The sequence below is a fragment of the Tursiops truncatus genome, chromosome 9 (genome assembly GCF_011762595.2).
Source record: "Tursiops truncatus isolate mTurTru1 chromosome 9, mTurTru1.mat.Y, whole genome shotgun sequence".
NCBI classification, from domain to species: Eukaryota; Metazoa; Chordata; class Mammalia; order Artiodactyla; family Delphinidae; genus Tursiops; species Tursiops truncatus.
Window position 1 is genome coordinate 102,676,628 of NC_047042.1, and position 14,140 is coordinate 102,690,767.

At 60.4% G+C, this 14,140-nt stretch overlaps 1 protein-coding gene across 1 annotated transcript; it reads left to right on the forward strand.

Annotated features, from left to right (window-relative positions):
• Positions 1 to 8,165: 8,165 nt before the first annotated feature.
• EN2 (engrailed homeobox 2) lies at positions 8,166 to 13,339 on the forward strand. Its single transcript, XM_033862738.2, has 2 exons — positions 8,166 to 9,293; positions 12,454 to 13,339. Exons 1-2 carry the CDS (start codon positions 8,606 to 8,608, stop codon positions 12,768 to 12,770), a joined length of 1,005 nt encoding a protein of 334 aa, XP_033718629.1. The 5' UTR covers positions 8,166 to 8,605; the 3' UTR covers positions 12,771 to 13,339.
• The last annotated feature ends 801 nt before the right edge of the window (positions 13,340 to 14,140 follow it).

Below are 14,140 nucleotides of genomic sequence, written 5' to 3' on the forward strand. Positions count from 1 at the left end.
CGCCGAGTCCGGGCCGTGCCGGCTTTGTAGCTAAGCGCTATTGCGGCGGCTCATTGGACCACGTCGGTGGGGCGATAGCAGCCCTCTGATCTGTGAGCTGCAAAGAGCTCTGCGGTCCATTCACAAATCCGCGCCGGGCCGGGGCCCGGAGCTCCCAGGGAGCTGGCCGCCGCGTAGGGGGCTCCGCTCCAGCCGCGCCCTTTGCCTCCTCGCGGGCGCTGCGTCTCACAAGGCTCGGAATTTGGGGGCCTGGGGGCAGAGGCTCTCACGTCGGTGGAAGGTTCTTAGCCAAAAAGTCCGTCTCATGGATCCGGGCTCCGACTCCCGGGGGGACCTCGCTGTAGAGCCCAGAGTCTCCACTGCGCCGGGGTCCCCTCTCGGGCGTATCCCCAGCGGCCTGCTCCGAGCCGGCCGGCGCGAGTGTAGACCCTCCCAAGCCCCGGGGCGGGGCCGGCGCCGCAGCCTCAGCGCCCCCTCCCTCCCTCTCGGGGCGCGGCGGGGCACCTGGCCGGTCTCTAGGAATCACCCCTAAAGCCAAGCCCGCCCGGGGATTCGCTGCTTACTCAGATGAGCCGGGCGGGGTGGGCGGGAGGGAGACCCTCTGAGGAAACCGGCTTCGGGGCCTCCAGGATGTCTCCCACTCCAAACTCCAGCAAGGGATCCCCTCACCCAACCCGACGGCGCAGCGAGACGGGGAAGGGAGCCTGGAGAGGGGTAGCCGAGCCGCGCCCCCAGCAGAAGGCCAGTTCATGGAAGCAAGAGACCGGGTCACACCGGCACAACCTCCTCCCGCCCCCCGTGCGCGCACGAAGGGAAACATCCGGCTTGGGGCGCCGCATCCCCGCTTGCGACGGAGACCACTGCCCCCTGGGCGGAGAAGCTGGGTGCTCGCCGAGACACCACTAGGCGATCCCGGGTGATGCTGGCATGGCGGAGCCCCTCCCCTTCCCCTCTCGGCGGAGCAGATGGGCCCGCAGTGGGTGCCGGGGATGCTTCTGCCCCGCCACCCCGAACCCCAGCAAGGTCCACCCTGCCCCCACCCCGCCGGCCAGCCTGGATGTGCGAGGCGCCTGGGTTCCCGGAGAGGGAGCTCTCCTCGTGCCCCGGCGCGACGGGCATGCCGCTTTCTTTTGGCTCGATTTCGTGCTTTCCAGGAGCTGTTTCACTGAGGAAAGGCGATTCCCGCGCGGGCGGAAAGGCTGCAAGCCTGCGTTCGGCCCAGTCTCGGACCCTGGCAGACGCTCGCCTCTGGGTTGCCTCTCGATCCGACATCCATTCTGGCCTCCGACTTCGGAGAATGTCCCCGGATCGAGGTTTCCTAGCGGTCGAGACTTGGTTTCACATTCTACTTTCAAGGCTGAGCTTTTCCTGGCCGCTTTGCACGAGCAGCAGCTGAACTTGTATCTGCAAATAAGACAGAAAAGCGTCGCCCAAAATGTGTCATTTGTTTGGGGAATCCGCGCTTTACCGTCGGAGCGTTTTGGCACCAAACCTTCAGTCCCCGCCGGCAGCCTCAGACCCTCGCCCCCAGGCCCCCAACATCTGAAACCCAGAGGCTGCCCCGCCGCCGCCAAAGTTAGCCCCAGCCTGGCGAACGGAGGGCTAAACTGGGTAGTTAATTAGGACAGCTCTCATTTCTGGCTCCGGGTAGCTGGGCAGGTGTAAATCCCTAGGAATTTAAGGGCATTAGCTACATATGTGGGAAATCCTGATGCATATCCCGTTTCTCTCTCCTAGCCTGTGTTTATCCTCCAGCTGGTATAGAGTTCCTGAACTTTGCCGTCGTCACAGAGGCTGCTGTGTCTTAGGGGATTAAGTTATATGAGACACACAAAACCCTGAAACTCCGTAACATAAGATGCAACGTGAAGAGCTGCCTGCAGAGAAATGGAAGATTTTTTTAGAGATATTGAGGAGAAGGAAGCGTTTTTTGGGGAACAGAAAGAGCATTTCTCTACTGTGTCCTAACTTGAAAATATTGCTTTGGTGGGCCTTTCTTTAAGTGGGTGAGGTCTGCTGGGATGATGACACAGAAGCGGATATGAGTACGGGGAGAACTGCTGAGGGCCATTCCCTGGCTCTGGGCCCTGACCAGACCAGTTGGAGCTGCCCCGGGAGGGTAGTTGGGCCTCAGTGCTCACCAGCCCCCAAGAGCAGACACCCACGATGCAGTGATCAAGATTCTGTGCTCCTAAAAGGCCACCAATCCCCCAAGAGTGTTCTTCTGCCCTTAGCACAGGAATGTATCAGGGGACATACCCCCCATACTATACAAACTTTCCGCCAAGGTCAAAGCCTGTGCCCCCAGGCCAACAAATTCGGAGCCTGTGGAACTCAGTGGAATTGATCGGTAATTTCATCAAATACAGGAAATGTGTTAATTTCATTCACAATGTAGTTTCACTCTTTTATATCAAACTGTAAATTTTAATATATTTCTATTTGATAAGGAAAAAAAGAAATCCATTTCATGACTTATCTGAACATAGGTTTAAAATAAAAGCTATCTCCCCCAACGTAACCAGTACATAACTCTGCATGAGTTCCCCCAGCGAAGCTCTATTGTTGATATTTGGGGGTGAAGGTTTAGATATTTTCTTCCTGGTATAAGACCCAGACTAATGAGTTATTTGTCTCAGTAGCAGTTGGTAGGTCAGCTGGGCTGGATCCAGGTGGTTTAAGTTAAACCTGAACTTGTCTAAAATTCTGGAACTGTCTAGCCACTCAAATCATGTTTCCAAAAATAGTGTGAAGTCAGCCTACATGAGTTTATGCCATGCTCGCCTCGCTGTGATTTCCTGTGGCTTTCGAAAGCGAAGAAAAGAAACCCCATGCTCTGTGAGGGAGGCAGGTGTTCCAGGAGTTCCTTTTGAAGATCTTGTTTTCCTTGCAAAGATCAAAAGGAAGACAGTGGATAGACACTAGAATTCCTTCCACTATTTGTAAGTAATTGTAAGATTGGAGAGGGTGGCGGGTTGTCTTCACAACTCATTATCCTCTTATATCTTTTCTTCTTGTTTTCTTGTGCTCAGCCGGCTCAAGCTATAGGTGCCGCTCTTCAAATTCCAACTAATGCTACTTAGTTGCCTGTGGATTATTTGGAATGTGTCACTTCCTTCTTGGTTGCCGCAATTCCGAGGGGACATTTTCTTTACCGTGGAGGCCTGAGGTCACGGAACAGTCTGTATGACTCCCAGTCGTGACCCTGCACAGGCTGCTCAGTGGGCTTGGTGAGGACAGTGTGGTCCACTTGGAATGGAAGCGGGCCCAACTTCCCGAGGCGTCCAAATTTTACTGGGATGGAGAACAGCAGGGAAACAGGGTGAGAGAGCAGGAAAGGGGCCCCTAGGGCACAAGGTGATTCCCAGGGAATCTCAGCTCAGGTCATTTAAGGCAAGAGTCGCCTGGCTCTGGAGAAAGCCAACGGATGGTGGGCCGCGGGCCAGAGCAAAGGAATGAGTTTGGGTGTGTGTTTCCCAGCACAAGTGGGGCGATGCCATGATTTCCCTTTAGAAGCATCCTTTTCCCTGAGAAACCAGCTTAGGGAAGGTTTCAGCTCTGGAGAACTGCCCACCCTCCGCCCATCTCCCCAGCCCTCCCAGGCTGGCGCTGAGGATAAGTGTCAAAAGTAGGTCCTCTCCCTGTGGCCTGGACAGGAGGGCACCCACTTCACACCCCCTAACTCCCACGGGGCTTTTGCCGAGCACAGGCCTTCTCTTCTCCGGCTCTGGCGGCAGGGTCCGGACGGGCAATGCCGCTCGCTGCCCTCCCCCTTCCTCAGCTAAGCCTCCGCCTGGCGCCAACCCACCCAGCAGGCTCTCCTGGGTGCCACGTGGGGACTTCCGGGAGCGGGGCGCCCCTTGCCGCCCGGGGCAGGGAGAGGCGCGGGGTCCGGAGCGCCAGGGCGTCTGCGCCCCACTCCCCCCGACGCTTCAGGCCCTTTCCAGGTCCTGTGCTGCTGCGCTTTAACCCTCTCCTGGGGCTACTCGGACGAGGTCCCTGACCCCAGGCCCCCAAGTTCGCCCGGTGCGTGGCTGCGAGGTGAGCACACCCGCATTTCCCCCGCGCCCGCCGGCCGCGCGCGCCGGCCCCGCCCGGCCACCCCCTCCTCCGCCTGCCCCATCATTTCGGCCTTTGTCTGCAGGCCGGGGTCGCGGCGGCAGCCCCAGGAGCCAAGGGTGGCTCTCCGCCGGGCCAGGCCCTTTCTCCCCTCTCGGCCCCAAGGCCCCGGCCCGGCGCCGGGGACCGGCCGCGCGGGGCTGGCTCTCGGCCACGGGCGCGGGGCTCCCCGGCCTGATTCTGCTGGGGTTGAGATTTCGCCCTCCGGAATTGTTGGGCTTCTCTACCAACCGAGTGACAAGGACCGCTGTGAGCCAACACCGCTCACATCGCGCTCGTTTGTTTTCTTCGCGTCCCCCCGCCCTCCCAGAGAAGTGTGGCAAGTAAGGAGACCGCAGAATGGCTGGAAAAGTTCCCCTCCTCCGGCCTCGTTTTTAAGAAAAAACGGGAGGCTTGGGTCTGCAGCCAAGCACCCGGCGTCCCCAGGAGCTCTCTGCCACCGGAGATTTTGTCAGTCTAGCATCGGGGCTATGCAAACACCGTGCCCAGCAGCCGTCTTTCCCCTCGATACGTTCCGAGATCCCCCTTTGTGCAGAGCACCGGGGAAGCTTAGAGGATGGTTCTCCAGAAGCGGGGAGGGGGGTTGCCTCCACGCTCCTGGGCCTGTCGAGAGGAGAAAGGATGGGGGTCCCGGGCCTCGGCCTCACTATGTTGGGGAGAAACAAATGTCCAGTGCTGGTCGCCTGTTCACACGGAGAAGCCCACCCTGCGGGACGGCCGCCGTCCAGGTGGGAGAGCGGAGCTGCGTGGCTCGCTGGGTGCAGGGCCGGCACCTCGGGTTCTGCAGCGAACGCTTGGAAATGCGTCCCCCGCCTTCCCCGGCGCCCCCAGAAAGCACAGCCAGGCGGGGTCCCAGATCCCGCCCGGCCGGTCGGCCCTCAAGCGTGTTTCAGAGCTTCCTGAAAACAGCTTGTTCCGATTTCTGTGTTTGTAAGATTTAGGATTCCCTCAGCCCCGGGGCAAATCAACTTTCTGCAGCTTCCCTCCAGATTTTCTCACCCTCCACGCTGTACCCTTGGGTGGGGCCCACTCTCAAGGGGCGCTCGCTTCCGGAATTATGTTCATGTTTGGGTTGGCTTTGAGTGGCCTGATGCTCTCTAATGATTTCTCTCCTCATTCCTTCCTCTTTCCCCTCCTCCTGCACGTTCCCACCACGGCCCGTAACTCAGGAATTGGCCTGCTTCCTCGACCAGCCTGATCTGCAGCCTGGAGACCAGTGTCTGCAGAATGCTATCCCCCCAAAAGTGAGGTTGGCCTGGAGATGACATGCTGCTTTGCAGAGCTCATGCTGCAGCCAGTAACTTGGGTCTGGATCGCAGGAGAAAACACAGCAGAAGTCCAGCACTTGGGCTCAGTTAATGCTAAGTCAATCAGAGGCAAAGATGCCCAAGACATCAGAAATATTTCTCAGGAGATAGCCTAACTGGTTTTCATGGGACAGGTGGAGAAATTAACCTGCGGTGGCTTTGCAGGAACCAACCAGTCCTGGGCCCTCCCTCTACCCACTTGGTGGTCCAGAGACCCAAAATAATGGGACATTCTCTGATGATTAGGGTTCCCAGAGTCGCAGGAAAATTCCCCCCCAAACCCTAAACATGTGTAAATAGGGTGCTCCCACAAAACTCACCAGCTTCATTTTTCCAGGCACACACAGACTATGGGCTTCATTTTTTGAGACCCAGGGAGGGCCACTGGCAGGTGTGTATCTAGCCAGATAATTTGGTGAAGACCCTTCCACTGATGGGGGAGGGAAGAGAGATGTGAGTCACCCCAGTGGGAAGTGCTTCTCCATCCTGCTTGAGTCTCACCGAGGACCAATGAACCTCCCCCTCTGCCTCCAGAGCCTACCCACACCCAGCCACCTACCTGCATTTAGCAGCAGGTGACCCAGCCCAGAACCTCCTCCTGCCCAGTGCATGCCCACCCGCAGGTGAAATTCCCCCCAGCAGCACCCTGTAACTGTTGCTTCTAGTTCAGCCCAGGCCTGACTCTGGAGCCCGCAGTGGGTGGACAGAGCTGGGGTGGAGAGAGGATAGGACCTGGCTGGGAACCAGAGAAAAGGAGAGCCAGGTCAGGGTCAAGCCTTCAAGCCTCATCGTGGCCTGGTGGTCACACCGCCAGGAGGGCTGCTTGTCCAGACCTTACTCCATCCCTCCGGGCCTGACAGCCTCCTGCTGGCTGCTCCAGGCCCAGGGCCGGCCCCGTGGGGGGCCTCAGTTGCTGGGTACCCCGAAGCCACCGGGGCTTGCCCTCTTCTGCCTCTCCCCATCCTTCCTCTCATCCCCCTCCAGTGTACTTTTATTGTGCCGGCGCCCCAGCACCCTCAGAGTTGCCCTTTTGGATGTTTCTCGAACTTTGAAAATTTCCATGAAAGTGCCTTTCAAACGATGGACAGGCATGCCTGGGGTAACAGCGGGTGTTTGGTGGGGTGTCTGCAGCTGGGGGCAAGGACAGAAGAGTGAACAGAAGGAGCCAGAAGGAGGAGGGGGGAGAGAAGGGGAAACAGAAGTTCAAGTTGGACATTCTGACAGCAACTGGAAAGGAAATTTAGAAAGGGATAGAAGAAAGCGGGGGGGGGAAACAAATTGGGGGGCCACCCCACCACGTGATTTCTAATTTCCCTTTCAGATGGGCCCTGCTGTCCAGAAAAACCAGTTTAAAGGGTTTTAAGACAAGAAGATGAGGTGAATGTCTTGCTGGTAGTCCCTCCGTGGGGGAGAGGCTTGGGCTGGGGCAGATGATGGCTGGGAAATTGCGGGGAGGCAGCTGCTCTAGAGTATTTTCGCTCCACGTGGTTTTGAAGTCTTGGCTGGCCGTCAGCTCCCCTTCCCTTTCCAGAAAAGACTCATTTATAAGCCTTATGCTCCTTTATTTCTCTTCCCCCACACGGAGTCCCAAAGCGTATTCCCGAGCTCTTCTGGATCTGCATGCACTTTCAGGAGGATCGTTGTCCCGGGGTGGAATCCTACCGTATGCACGCGGCTCCCTGCACAAGCGCGCACACGCGCACACACACGCACACTTACGATGAGTGTCTGTAGGAAGAGGGTCCTGCGCGTCAGCTCTGCGTTTAAGACAGGAATCTGCCGGGTTACCAAAGTCAAACGTAAGTGACAATTCCCCTCTCCGACCAGCAAGGAAGGCGGACTACAGAAGTCCCTTTGTATCTCGGCAGCTCACTTAATGTTATTTATGCATTTTGTGCAAGGAATTGTGGGATTTTTCCCCACGGTAAACAATATGGAAATGTTAAAAAATAGCAATCTTCCAGCGCTTGTCCACGTCTGCACGCCGGGGTGACCCGGCGGGGCTTTCGCGCGGGTTTCTCAGATCCCTGAACCGAGAAGCGGCAGGGAAAACACGAGCGAGCTCAGGGTACGCGGTCGCGGTCTCGCCGGTTCCGGCTCTGGTCTCCGGAACGCCAGGACGCTGCCGCTTTAAGGGGGGGAGGGGCGGAGACGGCGGGGGAGGGGGGGCGGGAGGCTCCTGTCACCGAGCGGCCGCCGGCGCGTCACGTGGGCGCGCGGCGCCGCGACCATTGGCCCGAGGCACGTGTCCAGGAGACCGGCCCGCGACGTCACTTGAGGGGGCTCTGTTAGAAATAAGAACAAAAATCCAGAGTCAAAGTGTCTCGGGTTGCGCTGAGTGGCCTGGAAATTTCCGAGCCGCGCGGAGGCCGAGGCGGCGAGGGCGCGCAGACGGCGAGGGAGCGCGGGCGGCCCAGCCCGGCCCGGCCCGGCCGTGCCCGCGCCTCCCGCCGCTCACCCATGCGACTCGGGCCGCGGGGCTCGGCGGGGCTCGGCGGGGGCGCGGCCGCACGCCGGTGGGGCGCCCCGGTCCGCAGCGGGGCGGCGGCCGCGCGGAGGGGGCCCCGAGGCCGGCGGAGCGCAGCGCAGGCCCGCGGGCCTCCATGTGCGTGCTGGCGGCGGCGGGCGCGCTGACCGCTCGCGCCCCGCACCCTCGAGGGCCGGCCGGGGCGCGCGGGCGGGGGCGGCCGGGCGGCGGCGGCGGCCCGAGTGGGCCCCGGCGGGCGTGAGCGCGGGGGAGCGCGCTGCCTGCATGCGCGGAGTTCTAGTCCCGGGCGGCCGCCGCGGCAGCGCCGGAACGGAGGCAGCCGGACGTGGAGAGGAGCGCGGAGCCCGGAGGCGCCCCGGGTCCACGCTGGACCATTGTGACTGTCTAGCGCCCGGGTGCGCTGCGAAGACGAGGACCGGACTCTTTTGAATCTCCCGGCATCTGGGCGCGGGGCGACTCTTGGTATTTTCTAACTCAACTCGTGGATTGGAACGTGGCTTCGCTCTGAGCGCGGCCGGCGACTTGTAGGAGCCCAGCCCTGGCTGTGGCCGCCGCGCACGCCCTCGGAAGACTCGGCGGGGTAGGGGCACGGGCTGGCCGCGAGAGTCTCCGCGTGCAGAGCGAGCGGGCCGAGCGAGGGCTGATTGGAGGGACTCCCCGGAGAAGCGATTTGGGATTTGTTGCCAACAGCATGGAGGAGAATGACCCCAAGCCCAGCGAAGCGGCGGCGGCGGTGGCGGTGGAGGGGCAGCGGCAGCCGGAATCCAGCCCCAGCGGCGGCTCGGGCGGCGGCGGCAGCAGCCCGGGCGACGCGGACACTGGCCGCCGGCGGGCTCTGATGCTGCCCGCGGTCCTGCAGGCGCCGGGCAACCACCAGCATCCACACCGCATTACCAACTTCTTCATCGACAACATCCTGCGGCCCGAGTTCGGCCGGAGAAAGGACGCGGGGACGTGCTGTGCCGGCTCCGGAAGAGGCAGAGACGGCGGAGGCGGCGGCGAAGGCGGCGCGGGCGGCGCGGAGGGAAGCGGCGGCGCGGGCGGCGCCGAGCAGCTCCTGGGGTCGAGCCGGGAGCCCCGGCAGAACGCGCCGGGTGCGCCGGGTGCGGGCGGACCGCTGCCCGGCGGTGGCGGCGGCGACTCTTCGGGTGACGGCGAAGGCGGCTCCAAGGCGCTCTCGCTGCACAGCGGCGCCAAGAAAGGCGGAGACCCCGGGGGCCCCCTGGACGGGGCGCTCAAGGCCCGCGGCTTGGGCGGCGGCGACCTGTCTGTGAGCTCGGACTCGGACAGTTCGCAGGCCAGCGCCAACCTGGGTGCGCAGCCCATGCTTTGGCCGGCTTGGGTCTACTGCACGCGCTACTCGGACCGACCTTCTTCAGGTGAGTCCTGGGGACCCATGTCCTGGCCCGCCGTGGGGACGCCCGTGGGGTTGCGGGGAAGCGCTGGCGCGGGAACTTACCCGGAGGAAGAAGACACCAGGATCCCTGTCTCCCAACACAAAGACGTACACACAGCGACATTGTTTGCGGCTGACGCTGATCCCGGCAGCGGCCAGGAGAAGAGGGGACAGGACTGATTGACAAGGGGGTACAGATTTCGTAGAACAGCAAAAGCACAGGACCTCCTTTCTCTCTTGCCTTTTGGGCCTCTCCTTGCAGCCCCTAGCCCATCCGTCCCTTGGCTGGAGTTTATTTGGTGGGAACGGGGTGGCTGGCAGACAGGCCCGGAAGCTCACACTCTCTACTCCTTCTCCGCGTTCTTCCAACTCAGTCCAGACCCGGGACCCACGCCCAGCCCACCGCAGACCTAGACTCATTCTACGACCCAGTTATCCCAGATGTGGCCGGGGAAGAAAGCAAGGCTGTCTGCTCTTCCTCCGCTGGGGTTGATGAGGGGATCTGGGGGGATCCGCGGAGGGAAGGGATGGAAACAGAGGCGCCCTTTGCCCCGTGCCTGGTTTGATTGCCGAGCCGGCGCGCACACAGCTTGGAGGAGGGAGGCCTGCAATCCCCAAATGGAAAGGACCTTTCCCAGAGCTTTCCTGGGGCAGCTTTGCGTAGGAAAGGAGCAGATTTCAGAGGAAATGTGGCGGGAGCCCGTGAGGGTGTGCAGAGCTTCTGGGCGTATTTTTCATAGATCCGGGATTTTTAAAAGCTAAGTCCATGCCCCTGTAGAAATCATCAGCCGCATTAAATGCGGGTCTGCGGCTGCGAACCGCCATTAGGCGCAGACTCCATTTGTCCCCGAGCCGGCAGCGCAGGCCGGACCCCCTTTTCCCCCCCAGCCCTCAACTGTTTTGCGGGGGTTGTTTACCCAGTTCACAGCACAACTAAGTCACCCCTTGGCCGCCTTCCCGCAGAGATGGTGTGTATATCTCTGATGAAATCCAGATTTCTCCAGCTAGATCTGAAATTTGCTCCATTGTTCTCGCCTCTCTCCTTTGTTAATATTTAATTAACATATAGGCTCACAATGCGGCCGGCGAGGAGCCTCGGCCCGGCTTTGTGCGGCGCCGAAGTCGCGGCCGCGCCAGGCCCCAGTGGCCCGCGGGAGCCCGGCAGCCAGGCCTGGCTCGGCGGCTGGTCTTCCTGGACTTTAAAAAAAACAAAAAACCCGTAAGACAAGATTTGTTTCTTGGCGTTTAAGAAAGCAGCAACGCAGAGTTTTCTTGCGGAGGTTTGGTCCTGTTTGCGAGACTCCATAAGTGTTTGCGGTTTGAAAGAAAATCAAGAAAGAAAAGGAACTAAAAATTCTGATTTTAGGAAGATTTTCTTTGCGTGAAATGGTGTGTATCTTTTGTGGGCTGATTCGTTGTGTGCGAGCGCCCCAGGACCAGAGGAGTTTGGGAGGGTGGGGAAGGCGGGAGTGGAGACGGAGAAGCGGCTCCGCTACGCGAGGCTTCGGTGGGGGTCCGAGCAGGCGCGGGGCCGCCCGGGGCCTGTCGAGGCCTCGCCGAGACACCACCTTCCTCCTTGGCGCGCCAGGGACGCTGGCCGCCGCCCCGGATCCGCACCCCCCCGGTAAGAGCCAGGCGTCTGGGCGAGGAGCCGGTGCCCTCGGCGTGGGTGCAACGGGACCGTGAGTGTGCGCGCGCGTGGGGCAGTGCGCGTGGGTGGGTGTGAGCGCGGGCGTGCTCTGGAAGCTAAAAGGCCCGGAGTGTGAGCCGAATCAGCCCTTGGCGCCCCCTCGCCAGCGCGCACGGCCCCCTCTTTCCGATCGTGCCTCCCGCAGAGGGAGGACGCGGCTCGGTGGGCGGGGGAGGGGGGGCTCGGCGCCTCCTGGGCCTGCGGACCGTCCCAGACCCCTCGCTCCGCGCGAGCTGAGGACCGAACCCACCGTCCTGGTCCGGGTCCGGGTGCCTCCGGGGCGGCTCGCAGCTGGATCCCTCCGCCAGCGCTGCGCTGCGTGGCCCGGCAGCCCCTTGACCCTGCGGAGGGGCGGGGGGCGAGGGGCGGGGACCTGGGTGCTTCGGCTGCCCGAGGTCTAGCCTTCTCCAGCCTCCCACCGAGGGTGCCTCGGAAGAAGCTGGGGCCAGGAGCCCCCCAGAGTCAATTCACACACTTCACAGATTAAGAACCCCAGGCGTGCAGCCGTGACTCCCTCCTGCAAAGGCCTCTTACCTCACAGACATGCTCGCGGGGCCCACCTTCTGAAACCAACGAAAAGAACGCACTTGGCCCCCTTCCCTCTGCTCTCCTTTCTCAGGCCTTTTCTCATGGCCAGGTCCTGAGAGCCTTACCACCTCTATCCCAAGCCAACCTCAAGTGCTGTGGGGTGTCCCAGCGGAGGAGGTGTGAGGGGTCAGAAGTGTGAACCTCTGTCCAAGGTCACCCGAGCCCCCAGCGGCCTCCGCTCCCGACCGTGCGCCGTGCCCCCTCTCCTGGACAGGGGACTGGGGAGACCTGGTGTGGTGAAGGGGTAGGAAGCTCAGTGCTCCAGCCCCACGCAGGCAAGGACATGTGGGCGCCTTCCCGTGGGGAGGCAGACGTCTGGGCCCCTCCTGTTCTCGGGGCCCACCTGCCCCTGCACCCCCGGCCCTTAGGACCTGGGGGTGTTCCCTGTGGGAGTCCCTTTACACCCCCCAGGGCTCTTCCTGCTACTCTGGCTGCCCCGCCCCGATCTTTCCCCCTCACCTCTCTTCCAGCACCTACCCCCGTCCTGTCCTTATTCCTGGACAGAACCTCAGAAAGGGCTAGAAGAAGCCTGGCCACAAAGTTGTGGTTTTTCGCTTTCCTGCAGGAGTTCTCCTTTCATCCGGAGCCCTTTCTGCTAAGCCTGCCCTTCACCCGCACTCACAGTCCCTCCTGCAGACTCCCTGGGCCACCTCCTCGCTCCCCAGGGGAGGGTCCTGGAGGTGGGTGGGAGCTCCGCCCCGTCCCATCTCAAGTCCAGGCCAGCTTTCCTCCAGCTGGACCTGGGCAGCCGCCTCCCTCCCGGCTTCTGCATCCTTCCGTGCCCATGGGTGACCCACCCCTGAGTAAGAAGGCAGGCCTGCAGCCCTCCTCACCCGGGTTCTCTGTGTCCGCCATGCCTATCTAGGTCCCAGGTCTCGCAAACCAAAGAAGAAGAACCCCAACAAAGAGGACAAGCGGCCCCGCACGGCCTTCACGGCGGAGCAACTGCAGAGGCTCAAGGCCGAGTTCCAGACCAACAGGTACCTGACGGAGCAGCGGCGCCAGAGCCTGGCCCAGGAGCTCAGCCTCAACGAGTCACAGATCAAGATTTGGTTCCAGAACAAGCGCGCCAAGATCAAGAAGGCCACGGGCAACAAGAACACGCTGGCCGTGCACCTCATGGCGCAGGGCCTGTACAACCACTCCACCACCGCCAAGGAGGGCAAGTCGGACAGTGAGTAGGGGGTGGGCTCCAAGCCCAGTCTCAGTCCGAGCTAAACAATGCAATAATTTCAAATCATAAATAAAGGGCCAGTGTATAAAGATTATACCAGCATTAATAGTGAAAATACCGTGTATTAGCTATGGTTCTGCAATATTCTCTGTATATATAATTTACAGGAGGTGTAAAATCCAAAATATCTGACTATAAAATATTTTTTGAGTTTTCTTATGTTTATGAGATTATGCTAATTTTACGATTTTTTTTTTTTTGCGAAGGAGGCTGCGTAGGGTTTCATCTTTTTTAATCCCCTAAGTTCCATTATGGGACATCGGACACTTTTTTTCTTTTTTTTAATTTCAAAAGAAGAAAAAAATTAAAACAACTTGCTGAAGTCCAAAGATTTTTATTGCTGCATTTCACACGACTGTGAACCGAATAAATAGCTCCTACTTGGTCTATGAGTTCTGCCACTTTGTTCGTGTGGGCTTGGTGAGGGCAGCAGGAGGGGCCGCATCCCCGGCCTCGGCCTCGCCGTCCGGCAGTCGGCGGCGAAAGGGCCCTGGCGGGGCGGCGGCTGGAGGCTCGGCCCCCACCCCCCACCCCCCCACCCCCGCCCTCTCCCGCATCGCGCCTGGACGTGCCGGGCTGCCTGGGCCGAGGGGCCCACGGCCGGCTCCCCCGTCCCCGCCTCCTGCCTTCCCTCCCGGTCCTCCGGTCCCCCTCCTCGCCGAGGCCTGGCCCGCGCCTCCCTGCGTGCTTCCGTCTGCGTCTGTGTCTCTGTCCCCAGTCCAGCTGCGCGCCTCCCACCTCCGGGCACCCGCTCCGGCGCTCAGGGCCGAGGGGCCGGGTATGTGGCCGGAAGCCCGCGGGCGGTGAGGCCGCCCCACCCCTCCGGGCCTGGGCCCAGAGACTCCCCGGCGGCTCCGTCAGCTGCCCAGGGGCCGCGTGGGCCCCAGAAACGCGGCCGAGGTCCACTGCCTCGTCTCTGGCCGGCAGAGGCCTGGAGAGGGAACTGGCATTTCCTCCCTTCCTTTTTTCTTCTCTTTCTTTCTTTTCTTTTCTTTCCTTTTTTCTTTTTTTTGTAAAGTGGCCGCTTCTGCTATAGAGCATTCTTTCAAGGTAAATATATGTGTGTGTGTGTGTGTGTGCGTGTACGTGTATATATATGCTCATATACACACACACAAGCAGACGTGTAAGAGTCCACAATTCTGGAACATGTGGCTACCTTGACTTTTAAAGGAACTCAGAATTCTCCAGGATCTAGAGGAAGGAAGAAAATGTGTAAATAATCATTTCTTATCACTTTTTGTCTTTTCTTGTTTTTTTAAAATATACATTTTATTTTTTTGAAGGTGTGGTACAGTGTAAATTAAATATATTCAAT

What these genes read in the sequence shown, in the direction of transcription:
- EN2 (XM_033862738.2), top strand. Translation starts at nt 8,606, where the DNA reads ATGGAGGAGAATGACCCCAAGCCCAGCGAAGCGGCGGCGGCGGTGGCG. An exon ending in CTCGGACCGACCTTCTTCAG is followed by an intron (nt 9,294 to 12,453) that starts GTGAGTCCTGGG and finishes ATGCCTATCTAG; the next exon opens with GTCCCAGGTCTCGCAAACCA.